Here is a 20034-nt window from a genome sequence, read left to right as displayed (position 1 = left end):
CGAGATCTCTCCGTGCCCAGAAGCACCCTCTGGCGACCTTCTTCGTTGAGGCGCACGACTTCGTTCATAATGCTGGAGCGATCCTCTACCGTCGTGTCAAGGCTCCTGCACCGGCTGCAGATGGTGCGGCGATCCCACCTGCCCCGGCTGCTGTGCCTGATGATGCAGGACGCCCCCCGGCATCTGTGGTACACATCCCTGGTTTGCGCGCTCTCGTCGACTCGTCTCATGAGCACTTCATTTCTCCCCCTGCCAGTGTCCGACGGAATGTGATGGATGTCAGCGCGAGCTCGATCCCTCCGTTGCTGCACATCATCTCCAGACCTGCAAACGCCGATCCTCCAAGCTTCCCACGGCGCATGACAACCTTACTCGTACGATTCGGTCGATGCTGAACGAAGCTGGTCTTCAGAGCGTCATCGATACAGTCGGGGATCCTCGTTCTCGACGGCAGGTACCCTCCCATCCTCATGGCCGCAAGATGAAGGGCGATATCCACATCCCTGGAATCCGCGATCGAGGGTCCGAGCAGTACGAGGGCTTGATGGCGGACGTGACGTTGGTCCACCCTTACATTGGTAGCTCTGCCGACCTGACCAAGTGGGGGGAGGTCAACCTCGACGCCCTCCATGTTGCAGCGTCTGAGAAGATTCGCAAACATCGCGCAGCATATGCCATGACTACTCCTCCTCGAGCGTTCATCCCTCTTGCCATCTCGACGGACGGTACCCTGCATCCTGACACCCTCCGCTTCATCTGGTATCTCGCGGACATCATTGCTCAGCGCTCGATGCCTCTTGAGGATGCGGCGTTTGGTCGGCACTTCGTGCCTGATGACGGCCCTGCTGCTGAGGTCTTGGCTCGCAAACGCGCCGCCACCTATCAGCGCCTCACCATGCAGCTGACGCTGGAAGCGCTCTTGTCTGGTGCGAGGCGCATGACGCCCTTGCGGGCGCAAGCACTTCTCGAGCCAGAGGACAGCTCCTCCTCGGACTTTGTCGAGTCGCCCGAGGAGTCTTCGCCGGAGGTCTCCGACTCCGATGGGGGACACCCTTCGAGTGGCGCCGACGATCGGCGCGGAGCTGGCGAGGCGTCTCCGTCCCTCACTGTGACGTCGGGTGCCTCCGGAGAGCTCGACACCCCTGGGGTGCTTGCTGCTGGTCCGAGCTCGCCTGCTTCCTCCCCGGCATCGGTCGGGTCACGCCGGTCCTTGGGCATTGCCGCGGCGTCGCCGCCGTCACGGGCGGCTATACCGCTGACTCGGAGGCTAGCGAGGAGGACTACCTCGAGCGGTACCGTGTTCATGTGTCCAGCCTCCCTCCGTCCGCTGCCCCAGGCGGACCCCCGGGCAACGCCGGCTCCTTGTCGGCGGCTGCCCTTTCTCCGTCCGCGGGCGCCCGCTTTGTGGCGGCAGCGGACGTCTCGACTGACAGTGGTCAGTCGGCTGCCTCCGGGTATCGCGTCTAAGGGATGTTATTCCTCCTGCATGCTCCTGCTGCTTGCGGCTCAGGCTAGTGAGGAGCCTCGGAGGACTGGATGCGTCACCTCGAGCGGTACCGTGCTCCTGTGCCCAGGATATGAAGTTTTACTCGCAGAAGGTAAAAAATGCCTCAAGCAGAACAAAGCAGGCCCAGCCTCCCTCTGAGAGTCAGTGTCGGATAACTTCGGCGATTACTTGATAGTGGAAGCAGTACTACGGTAAAGCAGGGAGCCTGTAAGACAGAAAGTGCCTCAAGCAGAACAAAGCAGGCCCAGCCAGTGCCTCAAGCAGAATAAAGTAGGAACTTCGGAATCGGACCTACCGTCGGCGTAGTACACTGGTGACGCCGGGCCTCAGCCCGGCTGGCAGTCAGAGGCTGGCCGGGCTGGCCGCACGCCGGGCCTGCCCGCAAAGCTAAATCAGGGTTATATGCTGGTGATAGTTTCAAACCTTTTTTAATATAAGCAATTTCAAGTTGTTCCTCTAAGTAACCTTTGATAAGCTCTAAGACAAACTTATAAAAATTCCAATCAAACATCTTTATATTGTGGATGTATAATTATTTGTCTTATATCATTTATTCTAATTCTGACCTCCATTGACCATCTTGTTTATAAAGTTTCCATTTGTTAATAAATTTTTCTGTTGGCTTGTAATTTGTGTTGTTATACTTTTTCAAGACTCTTCTTAAAGCAAGTATTTCTTTATTGTTTGCTCTATATTCTTTTTGTTTCTGCGCATAAGTATCTTTACCAATCTTTTCAACATATTTTCTTTGATGTTGGCGATTAGCTTCGACAATATCCTTGTAATTTTTGACTTCTCTAGGTCTTGGTGCTTCGATATTTGCTATAACAGCTTGTGGTATAGGTTCATTAACATCACTTATAGTAACTGGAACAGAATCATCAACAGGTTCTTTTTTAATTCTTATCTGTTCAGCATTATCCTTTTTATATGAATACTGTTGAGACCTTAAAGAGGACCTCATCTTTAAAGCCACCTGTTCAAGAATCTTAGTGGAAACATTATTGCTATATAACCAACTAACATAAGAGCTCCTAAATCCATTAACATTTAGGTTCTGTTTATTAAACATATTAGCAAGATACTTGGCCTGGTTCTTACCTGCTGGCTCGTTTCTATCCCTATATTGTGTAATATAATACTTCCTAGGGTAAAGCCTCATGCTTAATCTAATGAAACTAGTTAATAACTTAGCCAAAGGGTCATTTTGTTCATCCCCATTTGGATATCCTACATAATATTTAATAGGTGGATGCTTCTTGTGTATAGTGTTGAAAATGTACATAGCCACCTCATTTTCATTATCACTAACATAAACATAATTGGTTTTTTTATCAAGTCCCTCTAATGTATTTGTAAATACCACATTAGATAACTCTGACCTAACAGGTGGAGTATATAAATAGCTCATTAATATCAATGTATTCATATGTAATTTATAAGTGGCTTCTTTGTTAGAGCCATATTTAGCTAAAGCATCCTCAAATTGCTTTTTCATTTCACCGACCATATCCAATAGTACAGAATAGGGAACAAATACTCTCTTTTCATCAACATTGAGCTTATTAACTGCCTTATCAAAATCATCAGATATTTTGCTTAATTTCTTATAAAGTTCATCATCATCTCCAAGAGATATTTTAGCAAGCCTTGCTAATGCTCTTATGTAATCCCAATATGTATAGGGAGAACCTTTTTTGCTTTCAATATATCTAAGCATGATTAACATGATATGGCGGTGATGTCTAAGAACACTTGTTAAATCAATAGGGTCAAGTTCTAAATCTTTGGCTTCTTTTAGAATAACATTTAAACTAGAAACAAGCTTCTTATCGTCTTTCTTCTCACCAACAAATCTATTATTTCTCACATCAGCTAGAGATGGTTTAACAATATATTTTAATTCATCATATTGTTTAGGAGTATAATCTAGAGCATATACTTTGCTCGTTATTGTGTTTTTATCATTAATCTCTGAATTGATAGACATCTCAAGACGCTCTGCTTTTTCAAATATGGTAAATTCATATTTCTTATCATCATAACGATTGAATTTGACTGTTTTTAAAGCATTAGTATATTCTTGTGTGATTTCATCATTGAAAGTCTTTAATTTTTTATAGTCCTTTGGTGACCTGTATTTTTTAGAATATGATGATGAAACCTTAATATTATTATCTTGTGGCACAGGTAGGCGTGGTTCAATTATATCAATTGCTGGCATCGGCTCATCAGTGGGCAGCTCATTTGTTTTTGTTGGCGGTTTTTTTGGTTTCGGCTGAACCTTGTTAAAATTCTCAGGCTTGTATTGTTGAGTTTGTTTTCTTTCTCTTGCCATTTATTATTTAGGAGATATTTTTTAACTTATTAACCTTATTTTCTCTTTATATCACTTTTTTGACTTTTTTGATAAAATAAAAATCCTCCCTTTAATCGCCGTCTCTGGAAGGGAAAATTTTGACGTTTATTGCAAGTAGAGACGGCGCGGCGATGCTTGGGGCTTGGTGGAGAAGAGACAAGTTCGTCAGACGACGAATCGGATAAGGCCACTGATGTCCGTTCCGTCCAAGACTAGCGGGGCACTCGCTAGCCTCTTCAGGCCCGGACCCAGCCCCCCCTTCGACAGCCGGTCAGGGGTGCCCTCCCTAACCGGACTGTCTCCAGTAGGACTCGAACCCACGCATACATCCGCGGGTCCGAGGGCCCTTTTCTCACAGGCCGACCATCCGATAGCGGAGAGTTCAAACAATTGTTTTTATTCAACTCGTAAGCCAGCATGTCCGCATGACCCCGTCAGCATGTCCGCATGACCCCGTCAGCATGTCCGCATGACCCCGTCAGCATGTCCGCATGACCCCGTCAGCATGTCCGCATGACCCCGTCCCAGAAAAAAATAGTCATTCCCCTCGCACGAGCGCGGCAGCAGCACAGACCCCTTTGCCCATGGCCGCGCCGTCTGGTTTCGGTAATACCGGTGCAGCATCAACAGGGACCCCAAACCCTGCCTTGTCTGGCATTATAGGATTCGGCAATACAGGACCGCAATCTTCTTCGCAGGCAGTGTTTGCTTTTGGTTCAAGAGTTTCACAGGCTGCCCCTCCTTCGGCCAGTGATGATATTGACGACATCACGGCTCTTACTCACAGCATGAATCAGGTTAGCATCATCAACTCTCACAGCTCTTACTCACAGCATGAATCAGGTTAGCATCATCAACTCAACGCCGCCTTCTGTTGCTCTGCGACATGTCATTCAGAAGCTGCTTGCTCAGAAACAAAGCACCCTTCAGTTCAAGAGCATCCTCATTCAAGTGCTGGATATGAGCATAGTCAAAGTCGATGAAATCGTGGGTGAACTGGAGGCTATCGAGCTTCCAAGTGAAGAGCAAATGGCTGCTGGGTCACGCAGGAGGAAAACAAACATTGGGCCTGTAGCAGCCTATGATGAGCCAGAAGAGATGTTAATGATTGACTACAACTTCACTGAGGTTTTTACTCCTGAAAATAATCTCAGCTTTGTTGAAGAGGTAAACAAAAAAGTTTCTGACCAGAATGTCAAGAACTTCAGCCAGCAAATTCATCCAACATGGCTGAGGAACTGGTTTGTAAGAGAGAATTCAAGAAAGCATAGAGCTTTCTTTCTCAAGTTGATGCTCTTCCTTGCTAAGAATGATTATCAGAATTATATCCCGACGACCATGTCAACCATCATTTACAAAGACGAGGACATCATCCCTTTGATTGTTACTTATGTGACAGCCAATGGCATCATCTTTCATCATCTCTGTCGCTCTGCTTTGAAGGAGATGGAGAGCAAAGGCATCACGCTCAGCTCTCTAGACCTCGAAAGAGCTCTTGTTGAGATTAAGAACCGCGTCGATACAGGCCAGATTACAACGCCGGGCTCTACTTCTTCTCGCCAGTTGCGCTCTGCCTCGAAAGGAGGACAGAGGCTGAGGTATGATGAGAGCAGGTAAGGATTCAGTGGTTGATGTATAAGGTGACATGTGGCACACAGCGATTGAAAACTCGGATGGAGCTTAGACTATTAGAAAGATTAATAGTTGGCATGCATAAGCATACTGAACCCTCCACAATAAAGAGAACTATCCACAAACCTTCCACATATATTATAAGAGTGAAATGGTAATAGAGAAAGGGGGTGTGTGGAGGGTGTGGAAGGTTTGGAGGGTGTGGAGGGTTGAAAGTTGAATTGGGGAAAATCAAAAAAATTTAGGAGGAGCAAAATCAAACCCTCCACCCTCCACACCTGCCACGGGTGGACAATGACACAGTGCAGAACGGCAGAGTTTCATCAATGATGATTGTTTTTCTTTTTATTCGGTTCAGGTCATCGGTAGGGTGCTCCGCATAACGGCAGAACGGAAGAACAGGGAGAACGGCCATTGGTCACCAAGGGGGGAGCAAGCTCCCGCGGCAAGGCTGCGCCATGCCTTCCCGCCCCCTTGCTGAAATCATGTGAAAGGCTGACGAGAATGATAAGGGAAAGTGAGAGAGTTATCAGGGCAGTTGTTCATGGTTTGTTCACGAAGGAAAAGTGTAATACGTCAAAAAAGTCACGAAGGAAAAGTGTCATGTGGTCAAATAAGTAGAACGTGAGAGATGTCATGTGGTCAAATAAGTAGAACGTGAGAGATGTCATGTGACCAAAATCATGCAACGTAATACGGTCAAATAAGTCAAGTGATATTAAGCTGCTAGCGGCTGACACAGCCCGCCTGACGCACAGTGAGTACATTGAGGCGGGTCCACTTTGTGCAGCATGATGTGATTTGAGCAAGAAACTAGGAGAGAGATAGGAGGAGAGAGAGAGAGAGGAGGGGGAGAGAGAGAGGAGGGGGAGGAGGAGAGACATAGAGGAAAACAAGACAGAAGTTGCAGAAGACCAGGAGGGAGGCAGGTACGATCCATCAATGGAGGGACAGGGCAAAGTTGAAGGGAGTCCAAGTATAGCCTTCATGTAAAAGTATGAGGTGATGAGGTGCAAAGAGGAGGAGGAGGAGGAGGAGGAGGAGGAGGAGGAGGAGGAGGAGGAGGAGGAGACGGAGAGGGACAGGGACAGGGACAGGGAGGACGATCAGGGGGCTCTATCTCTGGGAGACATCGCTGACCTAAACAACTTCCAATATGAGGGGAGCGACCTCTTCTGCCATGTGCTGGACAAGCATGAAAATGAGGAGGAGTTGTGCAGCTCAATATCCTTCGACTCTTCTCATCTTGCAGCCAACCTTTCCGCATTAGCTGATGAGACTGCCGGAGTGTCGAGCTGGCAAGCTGATGTAGTATCGGAGGTTGCGCTCAGCTCGACAAGGTTTGACAAAGTGAATGAGGAGATTGCGGGGGCAGAGGAAGCCTTCTATCCTCCGACAACGTTTGAGACCGGATGCAAAGCGTCTCCGTATTTCCATGTAGAGGAGGATGAAGACCATCTTGAAGAGGAAAGCGAGGCAGATGCTGCTGCTGCCGACGATGACAGCGATGATGACAAGGAGAAGCAGGTTGAGCAGATTCAGAGTGTTGGAACAAATTTTCGAAGAGCAGAAGATTTGGAGATCTCTGAGATACTGGAGACTGTGATGGCAATAGAGGAGCTGACCAGTGAAATGGAGGGAATTGAGTGTATGCTGCAACATCCTCACAGCCAGCAGCTGCTACTCACCCTCTGTCGCGCCGTTCGCGTCATGGCAGATGATGAGATGATGAGACATCGCACCAAGGCTTCGGAGGAAGAGGAGAGCAAGCAGGGTGAGGCAAGCAGGCAGAATAATCAGATATCCCAAGGGAAGAACGGGGCGGAAGAAGGAGAGGGGGATGGTTGGACGAGAAACATGAGAAGAAATTGCTGTCAATTCGCTCTCGATGCGCTTTGCAACACCTCGATGACTCGACAAGGAAGGGCCTGGATGATTGCAAACTTACAAGACCCTCGTCAACTTCTCCTGGACTTGTGAGACCCTCGTCCCCGTCGCATGCGCTTGCTGTACAAGTGACATGTCTTTTCTGCCTTCCTCTCCCCTTCTCCCCTTGTCTCATCTCCTCGTCTCCTCTCCTTGTCTCCTCTCCTTGTCTTCTCTCCTTGTCTTCTCTCCTTGTCTCCTCTCCTCGTCTCCTCTCCTTGTCTCCTCTCCTTGTCTTCTCTCCTTGTCTCCTCTCCTTGTCTTCTCTCCTTGTCTCCTCTCCTTGTCTCCTCTCCTTGTCTTCTCTCCTTGTCTCCTCTCCTTGTCTCCTCTCCTTGTCTTCTCTTCTTGTCTCCTCTCCTTGTCGCCTCTCCTTGTCTCCTCTCCTTGTCTCCTCTCCTTGTCTCCTCTCCTTGTCTCCTCTCCTTGTCTTCTCTCCTTGTCTTCTCTCCTTGTCTCCTCTCCTTGTCTTCTCTCCTTGTCTCCTCTCCTTGTCTTCTCTCCTTGTCTTCTCTCCTTGTCTTCTCTCCTTGTCTCCTCTCCTTGTCTTCTCTCCTTGTCTTCTCTCCTTGTCTCCTCTCCTTGTCTTCTCTCCTTGTCTCCTCTCCTTGTCTCCTCTCCTTGTCTCCTCTGCTTGTTTCCCGTAACACCCTCGACGTTGGAACTTGATACTGACATCCTACAGGACGTTCCTGCTCTCAGATGAGCTGGAGGGATGGGAGGTCACTGACGTCTCTTCGTCTGCCGTGCTTGCGCTCTCGAATCTTCTCTGCAGCAGAAAGATCTTCCAACTGTTCCTGCAGCTCGAGGAGCAGGACCCTCACGTCCAGAAAGCTTCTCGCTGCCAGTATTGCCTTCTCCCCTCCCTCTCCCTCCTCCTCTCCAAGTTTCCGTCACATGCCGCCGTGAGCGCGGCGACGGCTGTTGGAAACATTGCGAGACGTGAAGAGGGAAGGCGGCGTATCCTCATCTCGGACCAGCGCTCGCGCATCCTCTCGACTCTTGCTGAGATGGTGCGTAGCCAGGGAGGAGACAAGCGAGGAGAGCGAGACTTGAGAGAGAAGTGGACATGGTTAGGATTGCAAGGATGCCTGAGTTGGATATAGCGAAGGAGGAGAAGATCAGGGATGTAGGAAAGCGTAGACGGATCAACCAACCTTTCGGAAGGTCTAACGTGGTAACAGGTTGATAGTGCACACGACCAAGGGAGTGCAGAGGGGATGACAGCGCTGGTGAACCTTGCTGGAGATTCCGAGAATGCAAGAATTGTATGCGGATGTGAAGGCGTGACGACGATGATATCGGGTGAGGAGATGCCCCATGCGTTTGACCTGCTTTTCTTCGGTTGGGTCGTTTGTTCCCTTTCCCTTCTCTTTGGGCTTCTCCTCTACCTCACCTCTACCTCACCTCTACCTCCCCTCTACCTCACCTCTACCTCACCTCTACCTCACCTCTACCTCTCCTCTACCTCTCCTCTACCTCACCTCTACCTCTCCTCTACCTCTCCTCTACCTCTCCTCTACCTCACCTCTACCTCACCTCTACCTCACCTCTACCTCTCCTCTACCTCACCTCTACCTCACCTCTACCTCACCTCTACCTCACCTCTACCTCACCTCTACCTCACCTCTACCTCACCTCTACCTCACCTCTACCTCACCTCTACCTCTCCTCTACCTCACCTCTACCTCAGCTCTACCGCGGCTCTACCTCACCTCTACCTCGGCTCTACCTCACCTCTACCTCACCTCTACCTCACCTCTACCTCACCTCTACCTCACCTCTACCTCACCTCTACCTCACCTCTACCTCACCTCTACCTCACCTCTACCTCTACCTCTACCTCTACCTCTACCTCACCTCTACCTCTACCTCTACCTCTACCTCTACCTCTACCTCTACCTCACCTCTACCTCTCCTCTACCTCACCTCTACCTCACCTCTACCTCACCTCTACCTCTCCTCTACCTCACCTCTACCTCACCTCTACCTCACCTCTACCTCTCCTCTACCTCACCTCTACCTCACCTCTACCTCACCTCTACCTCACCTCTACCTCACCTCTACCTCACCTCTACCTCACCGCTACCTCTCCTCTACCTCACCTCTACCTCTCCTCTACCTCACCTCTACCTCACCTCTACCTCACCTCTACCTCACCTCTACCTCACCTCTACCTCACCTCTACCTCACTCACCTCTACCTCACCTCTACCTCACCTCTACCTCACCTCTACCTCACCTCTACCTCACCTCTACCTCACCTCTACCTCACCTCTACCTCTCCTCTACCTCTCCTCTACCTCTCCTCTACCTCTCCTCTAGCTCACCTCTAGCTCGCTTTTATCCCTAACGGTTGGCAGGCATCGCCTCGCGGCTGTCGCTCTGGCGATTGTCGGAGGCCTTTGCCGGTCAAGACATGGAGGCGACAGCGGACGCCGTGACGCTCCTCGCTGTCCTGCTTGGTATCGGCGAGCTTGAGGACGAGCAGGGGAGAGGGGAAGAAAGAGCATAGGAGAGGGCGAGACCACGAGCAAGAGAGAGTAGGGGAGCATATGAGCGAAGAGGAGAAGGAGAAATTGTGAGAAGATGGGAAGAGGGAAGAGGAGGAATAAAAGAGACCAGGAGAAAGAGAGACCAAGGTGTAGGGAGAGCCGGGGCGAGGGGAGTGGGAGTTGGAGGGGCTTAAGAAGCTTGCAGGTGACGCCAGGAGTCAGCGAGAGGTGATGGGTCATGACGAGATGCTTGCGGTCGCCTATAGCTTGTGTGCCATCGTGACGAGGAGCGAAGAGGAGGAGGCAAGTTGCTGCCATGGCGGTGGTGGAGGATGAGGGGGAAAGCCAAGGGTGTGGGGGAACATGAGAAGTGGGGAGGCAGCATGATAAAGGGAGGGGAGGAGTTGACCGCCTAGTGTAGGTGAAGAAGGTCTCCATGCAGGCGCTGGGCAGCATGCTCGAAGATGTGCAAAGCAGGGGGAGGATAGTGGACAACATCCCTGCTGGCATACTCTTGCACGAAATCTTAGAGGAGGATGAGGAAGCGACGGTGGAGTTGCAGCAGCAGCAGCAGCTCCTTGCCCTGCGAGTGTTGGATGGCCTGGGAAGGAACTCGTGCTTCTCCGATCATCCCGACAGCTCAAGGATAACCGTCGCGCTCCTTGCTGCCCTCGCGGCCTTCCAACCGCCCGGTGCCTCGTCCTCGTCCTCCTTCCAGGAGGCTGTTGCGGCAAAGGCAGCGGAGACTGTGGCGAGAATCAGCATGAAGAGAAGCGCAGCGATGGCGCTGCTACTCACCGGGAGGATGGAAGAGATTCTGATAGAGCTGGTAAGGATTGCGGAAGGAAAGAGAGCAAGGACGCGAGCTCAGTACGCTATCGTGGTCCTGCTGTCGCATCCGGAAGTGAGTGAGGAGGCGGCCAAGGGGAAAGAGCTGTTCGATGGGCTGCTGGAGCAAGTGAGGGAGCAGCTGGTCGGTGATGGAAATGGGAGGACGGGAGGAGCGAGAAGTGATGGAAGTGGAGCCGAAGGATCGGACGAGGCAGCAGGAGCCATGGTGAGCCAGACGAGGAGGTTGAAAGAGTGAGAGGGGAAGAGGGAAGAAAGAGGGAAGGAGAGGCTGATCAGAGGAGCAGGTGGGTATCGTCAGCTCTGCTGGAGGGATGCAGCGATTGGCAGCTTCACTCTCGCTGGGGAGCATTCTGATCCGGCTTGTTGTCATGCTTGCTTCCTCCGATGACGAAAACCAGGCCCGCCAGCCCCTCTCCCTCCTTTGCCATTCTCACTGGTTTCCCTACAGGATGCTGCTGTCGCCTTGCAAAGCCTCCTCGTGCTCGATGCTGCCAGACGGTAGGTGAAGCACGTGAAGGAGTGAAGTGAAAGGAAGGGGAGGAGACGGAGACGGAGACGGAGAGAGGGGGGAGGGGAGAGGGAGAGGGAGAGGGGGAGGGGGAGAAGAAGCTTTTTGTTGATTCTGCTGGTCAGGCACCTGACGAGGATCCTGCATTGGCTTCTCTTGAGGATGAAGCAGTCGGAAGGACAAGTCGAGGAGACGCGAGCAGACGACGACGCTGCTGGCGAGGAGCTGAGACAACGCTTGTCAATCTCGAGAGGAGACGCGGCTGTGGTGCTAGGAAGGGTGCTGGAGGATGTCAGAAGCAGCAGGGATCTGCTGGTGAACTCGCAGGCTTCGGTTGCAAGAGCAGCTGTCGACTTGTTTCTCACCTCCTCCTCAACCTCCTCCATGCTTGACGCTGCCTATCTGCTTGGAGTAGTTCTTGACAGCGAGGAAGAAGTGACAAGGCTGTGCGAAGAGGAGTTGACAGAAGTGACACGGTAATGCTCTTGGACAAGTCGTAAGGGTTCAGCTCCTTGTCAAGGCGCTGTTGTGATTTCGTTTGTTTTGTTGTGATTTCGTTTGTTTTGTTGTGATTTCGTTTGTCTTGTTGTGATTTCGTTTGTTTTGTTGTGATTTCGTTTGTCTTGTTGTGATTTCGTTTGTCTTGTCTACTTTTATCTGTCGTCTTCTTGATTCTCTTCAGGCGCCTTCTCGACCTTTCGGCGGCTCACGCTGCGGCTTCTTATCGCCCTCTTGCCAGGTTGATGTTCTCCTCCTTTCCTTTCTTGCAGTACCTCCTGCCTCCATCCACTTTCCTCTGCATGGTTGCCTCCCACCTCTTTATCTCCTTCCGCATTTCTGTCTCTCGCTTTGCGTTTATTCTCGACTTTTCGCTCTTCCTCTAGCCTCTCTTGTAACTCTGCTTTCTTGGGTTTCTCCTCTCCTCCACTTCTCTCTCCTTCTCAGTCTCTCGCGTCGTGCCCCCGCTCGTCGCATGCTCTCAGCCTCCTCCCTGGTCTCTCGCGCTCGCGTGCTGGTCGAGGGCTCCTTTGCTCAAGTCCCTGCTGGTCCTGCTGACCGACGCCTGCTGGTGAGGGAGGGAGGGAGGGAGGGAGAAGAAAGCAGGGAGGAGCAAGCGATAGCTGAGAGTCAGAACAAGAGATGAGCTAAGAGAGCAAAGGAGCAGGAGGGAGGAGGAGCAGGAGGGAGGAGGAGCAGGAGGGAGGAGGAGCAGGAGGGAGGAGGAGCAGGAGGAGACCTTCTGATGGCTTTGACGCAGGTTTCTATCCCTTGGGTGGAAGATGACTTGCTGAGGGAGTCGGAGGAGCGGGTGGGAGGGTTGCAAGCAGCAGCGATCATGAGGAGCGGGGGATTGACCGTAACCCTCGAGGAGCCTCCTGACAAGCAACGCGAGCAGACTGAAGTAATTGGGGGAGTCAAGAAGGAACCCAGAGAGAGCAGACGAGCGAGGCAGGAAAGGGGGGGGGGAATTGAGGACGAAGAAGAGCAGGAGGAACCGTAGAGGAATGGGTCAGGAAGAGGAGGGGAGGGAAGGGGAGGGGAGGGGAGAGGAGTGATACTATCCTGACTGATGTAGCAGCATGTTGAAACTTCTCCTACATCCCTGTGGTTCGGTGAGTCGAGAATTTCAGCGTTTCTCACCTGACATCAAACTTCTCTTGTCTCCTCCCCTCCCTCCCTCTCAGAACTTGTTTGTCTGGAGATGCGCAAACAAATAATTTCTCTTGCTTCGGCTGCTGGCAAGACTTCGACATGGAGCAGGAGGAGGTTTCTCGGCAGGCTGCTCGCCATGGCGATGGTGAGAAGAATTTGTGGGCATGCTCTTGCCTTGACTGTTGCATTCGTTCCCCCTGTGTGCTCCTGTGTGCACCTGTCCTCTTGTTCTTTCTCTTGTCTGAGTCTGACTCCTCCTTCACTCGCTCTCCTTCACTCGCTCTCCTTCACTCGCTCCCCCTCACTCGCTCGCCAGCTCTGGTCGGAGTACGACGGCAGGTTGCTTTGGCGTCTCCTCCCGACCTCCTTCTGGAGCAATTTCACGAGACTCGCCTGTGAGAGAAGCGCAGAATCGGAGGAGCAGCAGGACAGGCCAGAGGGGCCTGGGGTTGATCAAGGTGGACAAGCGGAGAGAAAGCACGAGGCGAAGGAGGAGGAGTGGGGGATAGCAGAGACCGGGGACGTGCTCGATGGGCTGACGGAGTTCGTGCCGATGCATCTGGTGAGAATGTTCTCGGGAGAGGAGCTCAAGCAACTGATGGAGGAAGGCGGAGGAAGAAGAACGTCCGACATGGACACCAACGACTGAAAGCCTCGGTGGGAGGATGAAGAAGTGAGAGGTAGTGGTTGTGAACAAGGAGGAGGTTAACGGTTAGGAGTGTAATATTGGGCATGTACATCAAGTCATGAAGCTAGTCACGAAGTGCGCAAGATGAGATGAACTCCTGAGTCAGTCTCGACGATGTCGGAGAGCTGACCGACCTGACCAGAGGGTGAGGGGAAGGGACGAGCAGAGGGTGAGGGGAAGGGACGAGCAGAGGGTGAGGCAAGTCAGAACGAGAAGAAAAGAAACATGGAGGGGGAGGGGGACCTGGAGGGTGCTGTAAGCAGCTTCAAAGGCAGGCTGAAGGGATCCCTTGGCCACCAGACCGAGATCTCCATGCTTGGCAGCAGAAGAGCAGTCCGACTCCTTCCTACCTCCTCGTGTGAGTTCCCTCCTCACTTGACGCCTCCTCCACCCGCTCTCCTCCTCTCCTCTCGTCGCCTCCTCCACCCGCTCTCCTCCTCTCCTCTCGTCGCCTCCTCCAACCGCTCTCCTCCTCTCCTCTCGTCGCCTCATCCCGCTTACTTGGCGATCTCGTGAAACTTCTTGCGGAGGTTCGAGGCAGTCTGCTGCATCAGCAGGTCGCGGATGCCTTGCAGAATGAGCTTCGCGTCTTCAATCGAGCGCTGCTTTATCGTGCTGCCATCCTTGTCCTTCCATGATGCTGCACAAACTTAGCTGAAGGAAGAGGAGGGTGAAAGATGGAGAGAAGAGGAGGGGGGAAGAAGAGATCTGAGGATGGAATGATGAGGAGTAGGAGTAGGAGTGGAGTAGGAGTAAGTGTAGAGTAGGAGTAGGAGTAGAGTAGAGTAGAGTAGGAGTAGGAGTAGGAGTAGGAGGAGGAGTATCAATTAGGAAAGGGCAGGACTCACAGGTGCGCCGAGAGCCTTTGTGCTTGATAAGGATGTGTGCGACTCCTATCTTGCCTGGTGGCTTGACGTCTCCGTTGCTGGGAAGCTCCCAGCTCTGCTTGCCGGTGGAGCGATTGAAGTAGTAGCTGCTCGTGAAGGCGATGAGAGGGAGGGGAGGGAGGGAGGGAAGGGAGGGAGGGAGGGAAGGGAAGGGAGGGAGGGAGGGAGGGAAGTTTTACGGTTTGTTGTGAGTCTTGCTCCAGTGCTTGGACCAGCCTGCAGGAAGAGGCTCCTCTCCTGTCTTGGAGTCTGACGCGATGGGCTTGATAACAGGAAGAGCAAACTCCCCGTGTGCAGCCACAAAGATCTGCGAGCGCTCAACGGAAGACAAAAGGAAAGAGGAGCACAGGAGCTTGCTGGAGCAGGGGCAGAGAGATCAGAAGTCCTTGCACGAAGATGAAGAGAAGAAAGAGGAGGATGGAGAAAGAGGATGACGCAAGAGGAAGGGACGGGGACGGAATCGAGGAACGTTCGAAGCTTCACCGTATCTGATGCCCAGGACGGCTTCTCCTTCACCTGAGGACATGCTCCATCCTCCTTCTTGGCAAAGCGATCCCACAAGTCCTGGATGTACCTGATGGAAGAGACAAGACTGAGGCAAGGACGAGGGTGGATGAGAGTAGCGAAGAAATGTGAGGGAGGGAGAAGACAGGGGGGGAGGGATGAAGCAGCAGCAGAGGAGAAGCAGCAGCTCACGGGTGGTGGAATATGCCAGGAGGACGCGACTTGGCGAACTCAGCGAGTGCATCCTTTACCGACATCCCGAGGACCTGAACGACGAGAGATGAGGAGGAGAGGCAAGAGATTGGGCTGAGGGAGGAGGAGGGGAGGCAAGGAGTTGGGCTGAGGGAGGAGGAGGGGAGGCAAGGAGTTGGGCTGAGGGAGGAGGGAAGCACGAGTTCACCTGATGTAAGTAGGCGCAGATGGCATACCCCGTAAGGTTGCAGCCATCCTCGCTATCACGTCGCATGTGAGCATTGACAAGGTCCGAGGACGGGAAGGAAAAGAGAGAACCCCTTGCAGGGGAGGTATAGAGGAACGTGATGAGGACGAGGGAGAGCAGCGAATCACCAGAAGATGGCGACCATGCTGTTGGATCTTTTCTTCAAGAAAGCTGAGACTGACTTCTGTCATCTCTCGTTACCCCGAACAAATCTCACACCAGGAGACCTGAACATCAGCTGCAACTTGCTGCGCACTCTTGCTGCGGGAAACGAGGCGAAGCGAACGAACTCATCAGCCTCAACCTGGTCATCAAGTAGAAGAGCTCACGGAGTGATCTCGACATACTCGACGTCCCAGTCATCCCATTCCTGCTCGTCTCATGATCTTCCTCCTCCTCCTCCTCCTCCTTCTGCAAATCAGCACCTGCGCTTGTGGGATGGGAATTCCGCGCTGAGGGTCAAGTAGCGAGATGACCTGGGAGCTTGTAAGATTAAAGGTGAAGCGTGAGATGTGAGAAAAGAAAAGTGAAGCTGAGAACAGCACACGGCAAGCGACAGAATGGAGGGAGGGAGGAAAGGGAGGGAGGAAAGGGAGGAAAGGGAGGGAGGGAGGAAAGGGAGGGATAAGTAGCGGCACCATGCCAACGTCTCGGCTGGCTTCAATCTGTCGCTGCATGAACATGCCGCCATCGAATCTGAGGGAGATGGTTGTCAGCTGGAAAAGAGCACGACCATCACTCGCCGGTCCCCCTCGTCCAACAGCTCCGTTGCTGCTCCCTTGAGCGGAGGTTTGCAAGGAAGGAAGGGCGCTGGAGACTTTGAGGTCGAGCACAAGCATTCGAACATGTCACCTCGCGCGATGGGCTGGCCGAGACGAGGGCACGAGATCCATGCATTCTTCTGAGACACCAGCTAGTGAGTGTAGAAGGTGATGAAAGGGGGAGGGAGCAGGGCCAAGGGAGCTCTCCAGTACCAGCTCGGGCGACGGAAATTCATTTTGTCCCAGCTCCTCCTGATTTACGTGAGTTGAAAACAAACAAGGATCAGGTGCACCGCTTTCCTCTTGCTGCCAGCACTCGGAGATCCATCTTCCATCCTGTTGGCTTTCCGTCAAAGACACAGAAGAAGCAGAAGAAGCAGGCGTTTGACGGTAGTCATGATCGATATATGGGAAAGAATTGCCAGAAGAATCCAAAACCATCATTTGAATGCTGTTGTTTCTCATTTGCACAGCAACAACGTCGTTAAGCCTCTTGCTTCCTGCTCTGCATTTTGCTTCTTCCCTCAGGTTCATCTTGGTTTTGAACCGTCTCTCACGTTGGTGTGTGCTTGAACTGCGTCTCCCTCTCTCTCTCTCTCGCTCGCTCGCTCGCTCCAATGCTGATTCTGTCACTCTATTCAACAACCTCTATCCCTCGATCAACCACCCTAACCCTGACCGCCCGTCTTCTCCCTGCCTTCATCTCTCCCTCAGTCCTCTCGACCCTCCCCCATCCTTGTCTTGTCTTGTCTCGCCCTCGCCCTCGCCATCCCTCTCTTCCTCCTCCGCTTTCCCTTCGGTGCATCGCAAACTTTACAAATTTTTTAAATATTCACATTCCTCAGAAAAGTATTAGAAAATTTACTGAGGAAGGCTCTGTTCACATTTCAAAATATCAGGTGTAATTTCAAATAATAATGTTCCATCAGAAGGATCGAAAAGAACATGAGGCAGAAGAGGGACACAAAGAAAAATGAAAGAACAAGAGGGGGAGGGAGGAGGCAGGAGGCAGGAGGCAGGAGGCAGGAGGCAGGAGGCAGGAGGCAGGAGGCAGGAGGCAGGAGGCAGGAGGCAGGAGGCAGGAGGCAGGAGGCAGGAGGCAGGAGGCAGGAGGCAGGAGGCAGGAGGCAGGAGGCAGATGGTTTGGCTTTTAGTGAGTGGATGAAGGAGACTTTTTTGCAGGATGAAGGACTCATTACATATGGACGTATCGATGGGATTCAGCGATGGATTTGTGGAGGGAGGGAGGGAGGGAGTGAAAGAATTTAGGACGGTGAGGAAGAGAAAGAAGGGGCACAGGAAGAAAAAGGGAAAGAACTTGTATGGCGGGATGTTCTACTACAATGGTGTTGATGCGTTCTTGTCTCAGGTACGAGGGTGTTCTTGCTGGAAGAAATGCAGAGGACGAGGCAACTTGCTGCGGTATGCAGGGCAACTCTCAACCAACGGCACGCGCCGAATATGGCAGCAATTGCCTTAAGGGCAGCTGGATGCCGATTGCAGTCAGCGCAAGCAGTCGCAGCCTCTGAAGCTCACAGAATGAAGATCTCCTGCGGCATGTCACGTGCTGCCTCGATGACAGTCATGAAGCGATCTATGTCTACTGAGAGCTCTCCAAGCAATGTTGTTGATGTCACAGTGCAGAATTTCCAAACGGTACCAGAGGTTGGAGATGGAAGGTCGGAAGTTGATTCGCAAACCCTAGGTATTTGCAGAGAAGGTCACGTTCGTGATCGCTTGTTATATGCCAGGAGATCAGATCTCGACTGTGAGTTTCCTGCGATGCTCAGAATGAGTCGTCATTCGTATTTTTCACACAGGCCGTTGTCTCAAGGCTTGAGTCAGCTATAAAGTCATATCCTTCCCTCAAGCTGGCTCGCGTCGACGTTGAAGCCAACCGGGAGCTCATCGATGCTTTCAGAGTACTTGCAAATGATGGGCAGCAAATCCTCTAAGCTTTCCGATGCAGCTGGAAGTTGTTCCAACAGTTCTTGTTTTCAGCAACCAACGAGTTTCAGACAAGGTATCTGAAATCGCTTTTCAAAGATTTTTCAATCCAACACGTCAAATCAGATCACTGGCGATATGAGTCCAGAAAAAGTAAACGAGCTGCTATCAAAACTTGCTGGTTAGCAATGCCTTTGGAAAAACGAATGAAAGTGAAAGATATTTTCAGGCGCCCAAACAAAAGTTTCAGTTTTGGAAAGGATCAAGATGGGAAATGAGGTCCTGATGGTTCGTTTGCGAGCTAGATCTCGTCTGACACAAGGACCGAATCAAAGATGTATAGCAAGGGCGAATTTGTGGGTGCCTTAGAAGTGTATAAGGATGTTTTGCAGCAGGTCTGTGTATCTTCCGTATCCTTTGGGAAGGCTGAGTGGCTGCAGGAGGAGGAAGGAAGTGAGAATGGAGCTATGTGCGTTGCAGGCGAGTGTGGTACGTGTCCAGCTTGTCCCCGTGACTGACTCGCAGGGTTGGCGATGTGCGCGTTGGCTCTGGAGGACCCGAGTAAGGGTGTGTGTGTGCTGCACGCGTGCCAGTGAAGAAGCATCAGGCGGTGCGGCCTCGCTGGTTGAACAACTCAACGACAAGTACTCGGCTTGGTTCGACCGTCGTACTCCCTTCCGGGCCCTCAAAGTTGCCGCAGGCTAGAGAACCGGATGGTGAAGCAGGCAGTCACAGGAGTCAACATGTCAATCGAGGTACGGAGGGACTCGGAGGTTCCTTGATGATGACTGACGTGCGACAAAAGGCGCGCAAGATGGGAGGGTCAGTTGAAGAGTTCCAGGCGCTTGTAGCCAACAATGTGAATGAACCTGGAGAATCATGAGTAACCAAGTTGACCTGATATTACAGCCTGATGACATGGAAGCAAGAGAGAAGCTTGCAGGTCAGTCTACATCGATGACTAAGATAGTTACTGACATACCACTAGTCCTGCTGTTCAGTCATCAGGTCGGGAAGAATTGTTTGCCGCGAGGATTGCTGATATTTTTTTTATCATCTAGGACTATGCTGAGGCAATCGAGCATGCTCTACATGTTGTCTTGATGTTAAATTTGTTCTGAAGCTCCACTGACCTTTTGCGATAAGATTTTCAAGAAGGACAAAAACAAATCGGAAGGTAATGGCAGAAAGCTTCTTTTCAAGTGAGTCCCTGAATTTCACATGTTGCTCTGTGATTTTGTTTGCAAGGTTCTTCGACACGCTGGGTCATGCTCATCCTGACGTCATTGAGGTTTTCAATATCGCCGGTGTACACCTCTGATTGTGATTGCGTGCAGGGGCGGAAGCGAATGTCAGCTTTGCTCTTCATCTGATCAGAATCGAATATTCAAAGGTTTGTCAATGAAGAATTTGCTCTCCATTTAGCAAGTGCATCCTTCTTGTTATCTTCCTGCTTCTCTCCCTCCATTCCTAGCTGGTCGTACTGCGCACTGCATTTTCGGGGAGAAACATAATTAGCTGAAAGAAAAAGAAATAGCTAAATGAAAATTATTTCAGAAAATGTTCTATTTCGGGAGCAAATATTCTAAGATTCTAACCTTGAAATTTTAGAACGGAATATCAAAATTTCCCAACAAACTTGCCAGTGTACAAAATAATTGAAATTTCGTGTTGTAGGGTGGGGGTGAATACCCCTGTTGGACCGATTGACCTATCAATAGGAGTATGGAGGGGTACAGAGAGTCCCTGAGTAAAAGATGGGTAGGGTACAACATCTGATCATTCGAGAGGTGGTGTACTACCCCCAGATCCCCACAGAATCTGTGGGAAAAGGACGGGTGATTTGGTCCACCCCTTCTGAATTTCTGTGGTACTGA

The 20034-nt window shown here is 51.4% G+C and overlaps 5 protein-coding genes across 5 annotated transcripts in view; 4 read left to right on the top strand and 1 right to left on the bottom strand.

Moving 5' to 3' along the window:
- GUITHDRAFT_114595 (hypothetical protein) overlaps positions 1–1467 on the top strand; it is a gene marked incomplete at both ends in the record, with an annotated part of 2113 nt that extends 646 nt beyond the window's left edge. Inside the window, 4 exons of the mRNA XM_005826320.1 lie at positions 21–123; positions 169–269; positions 323–1206; positions 1272–1467. Coding sequence (XP_005826377.1) covers positions 21–123; positions 169–269; positions 323–1206; positions 1272–1467 — 1284 coding nt within the window. The remainder of the gene's footprint in view (positions 1–20; positions 124–168; positions 270–322; positions 1207–1271) is intronic.
- Positions 1468–4450: 2983 nt separating this feature from the next.
- Positions 4451–7478, top strand: GUITHDRAFT_114594 (hypothetical protein; the record flags this gene model as incomplete). Its single annotated transcript, XM_005826319.1, has 4 exons — positions 4451–4472; positions 4530–4663; positions 4710–5479; positions 6584–7478. 4 exons carry the CDS (start codon positions 4451–4453, stop codon positions 7476–7478), a joined length of 1821 nt encoding a protein of 606 aa, XP_005826376.1.
- A 2876-nt stretch (positions 7479–10354) lies between these two features.
- GUITHDRAFT_164989 (hypothetical protein) lies at positions 10355–12923 on the top strand (the record flags this gene model as incomplete). Its single annotated transcript, XM_005826318.1, has 8 exons — positions 10355–10975; positions 11055–11168; positions 11219–11268; positions 11404–11754; positions 11961–12017; positions 12224–12347; positions 12537–12680; positions 12858–12923. 8 exons carry the CDS (start codon positions 10355–10357, stop codon positions 12921–12923), a joined length of 1527 nt encoding a protein of 508 aa, XP_005826375.1.
- A 764-nt stretch (positions 12924–13687) lies between these two features.
- On the bottom strand, positions 13688–16548 carry GUITHDRAFT_164988 (hypothetical protein; the record flags this gene model as incomplete). Its single annotated transcript, XM_005826317.1, has 17 exons — positions 13688–13753; positions 13863–13965; positions 14121–14259; positions 14468–14592; positions 14686–14813; positions 14990–15080; positions 15203–15276; positions 15411–15462; positions 15578–15633; positions 15677–15710; positions 15779–15819; positions 15875–15925; positions 16088–16145; positions 16193–16259; positions 16302–16350; positions 16424–16462; positions 16504–16548. 17 exons carry the CDS (start codon positions 16543–16545, stop codon positions 13688–13690), a joined length of 1215 nt encoding a protein of 404 aa, XP_005826374.1.
- An 863-nt stretch (positions 16549–17411) lies between these two features.
- On the top strand, positions 17412–19530 carry GUITHDRAFT_114591 (hypothetical protein; the record flags this gene model as incomplete). The annotated part of the gene is made up of 16 exons (XM_005826316.1): positions 17412–17587; positions 17641–17866; positions 17916–17978; positions 18031–18132; positions 18180–18233; positions 18463–18552; positions 18598–18646; positions 18683–18718; positions 18765–18813; positions 18858–18912; positions 18963–19016; positions 19067–19165; positions 19219–19251; positions 19304–19359; positions 19406–19448; positions 19495–19530. The coding sequence occupies 16 exons, from the start codon at positions 17412–17414 to the stop codon at positions 19528–19530; spliced, it is 1221 nt and encodes a 406-aa protein (XP_005826373.1).
- Positions 19531–20034: the final 504 nt, after the last annotated feature.

Source organism: Guillardia theta, assembly GCF_000315625.1.
Source record: "Guillardia theta CCMP2712 unplaced genomic scaffold GUITHscaffold_76, whole genome shotgun sequence".
NCBI lineage: Eukaryota > Cryptophyceae > Pyrenomonadales > Geminigeraceae > Guillardia > Guillardia theta.
This window is presented reverse-complemented; position numbering and strand designations above follow the sequence as displayed.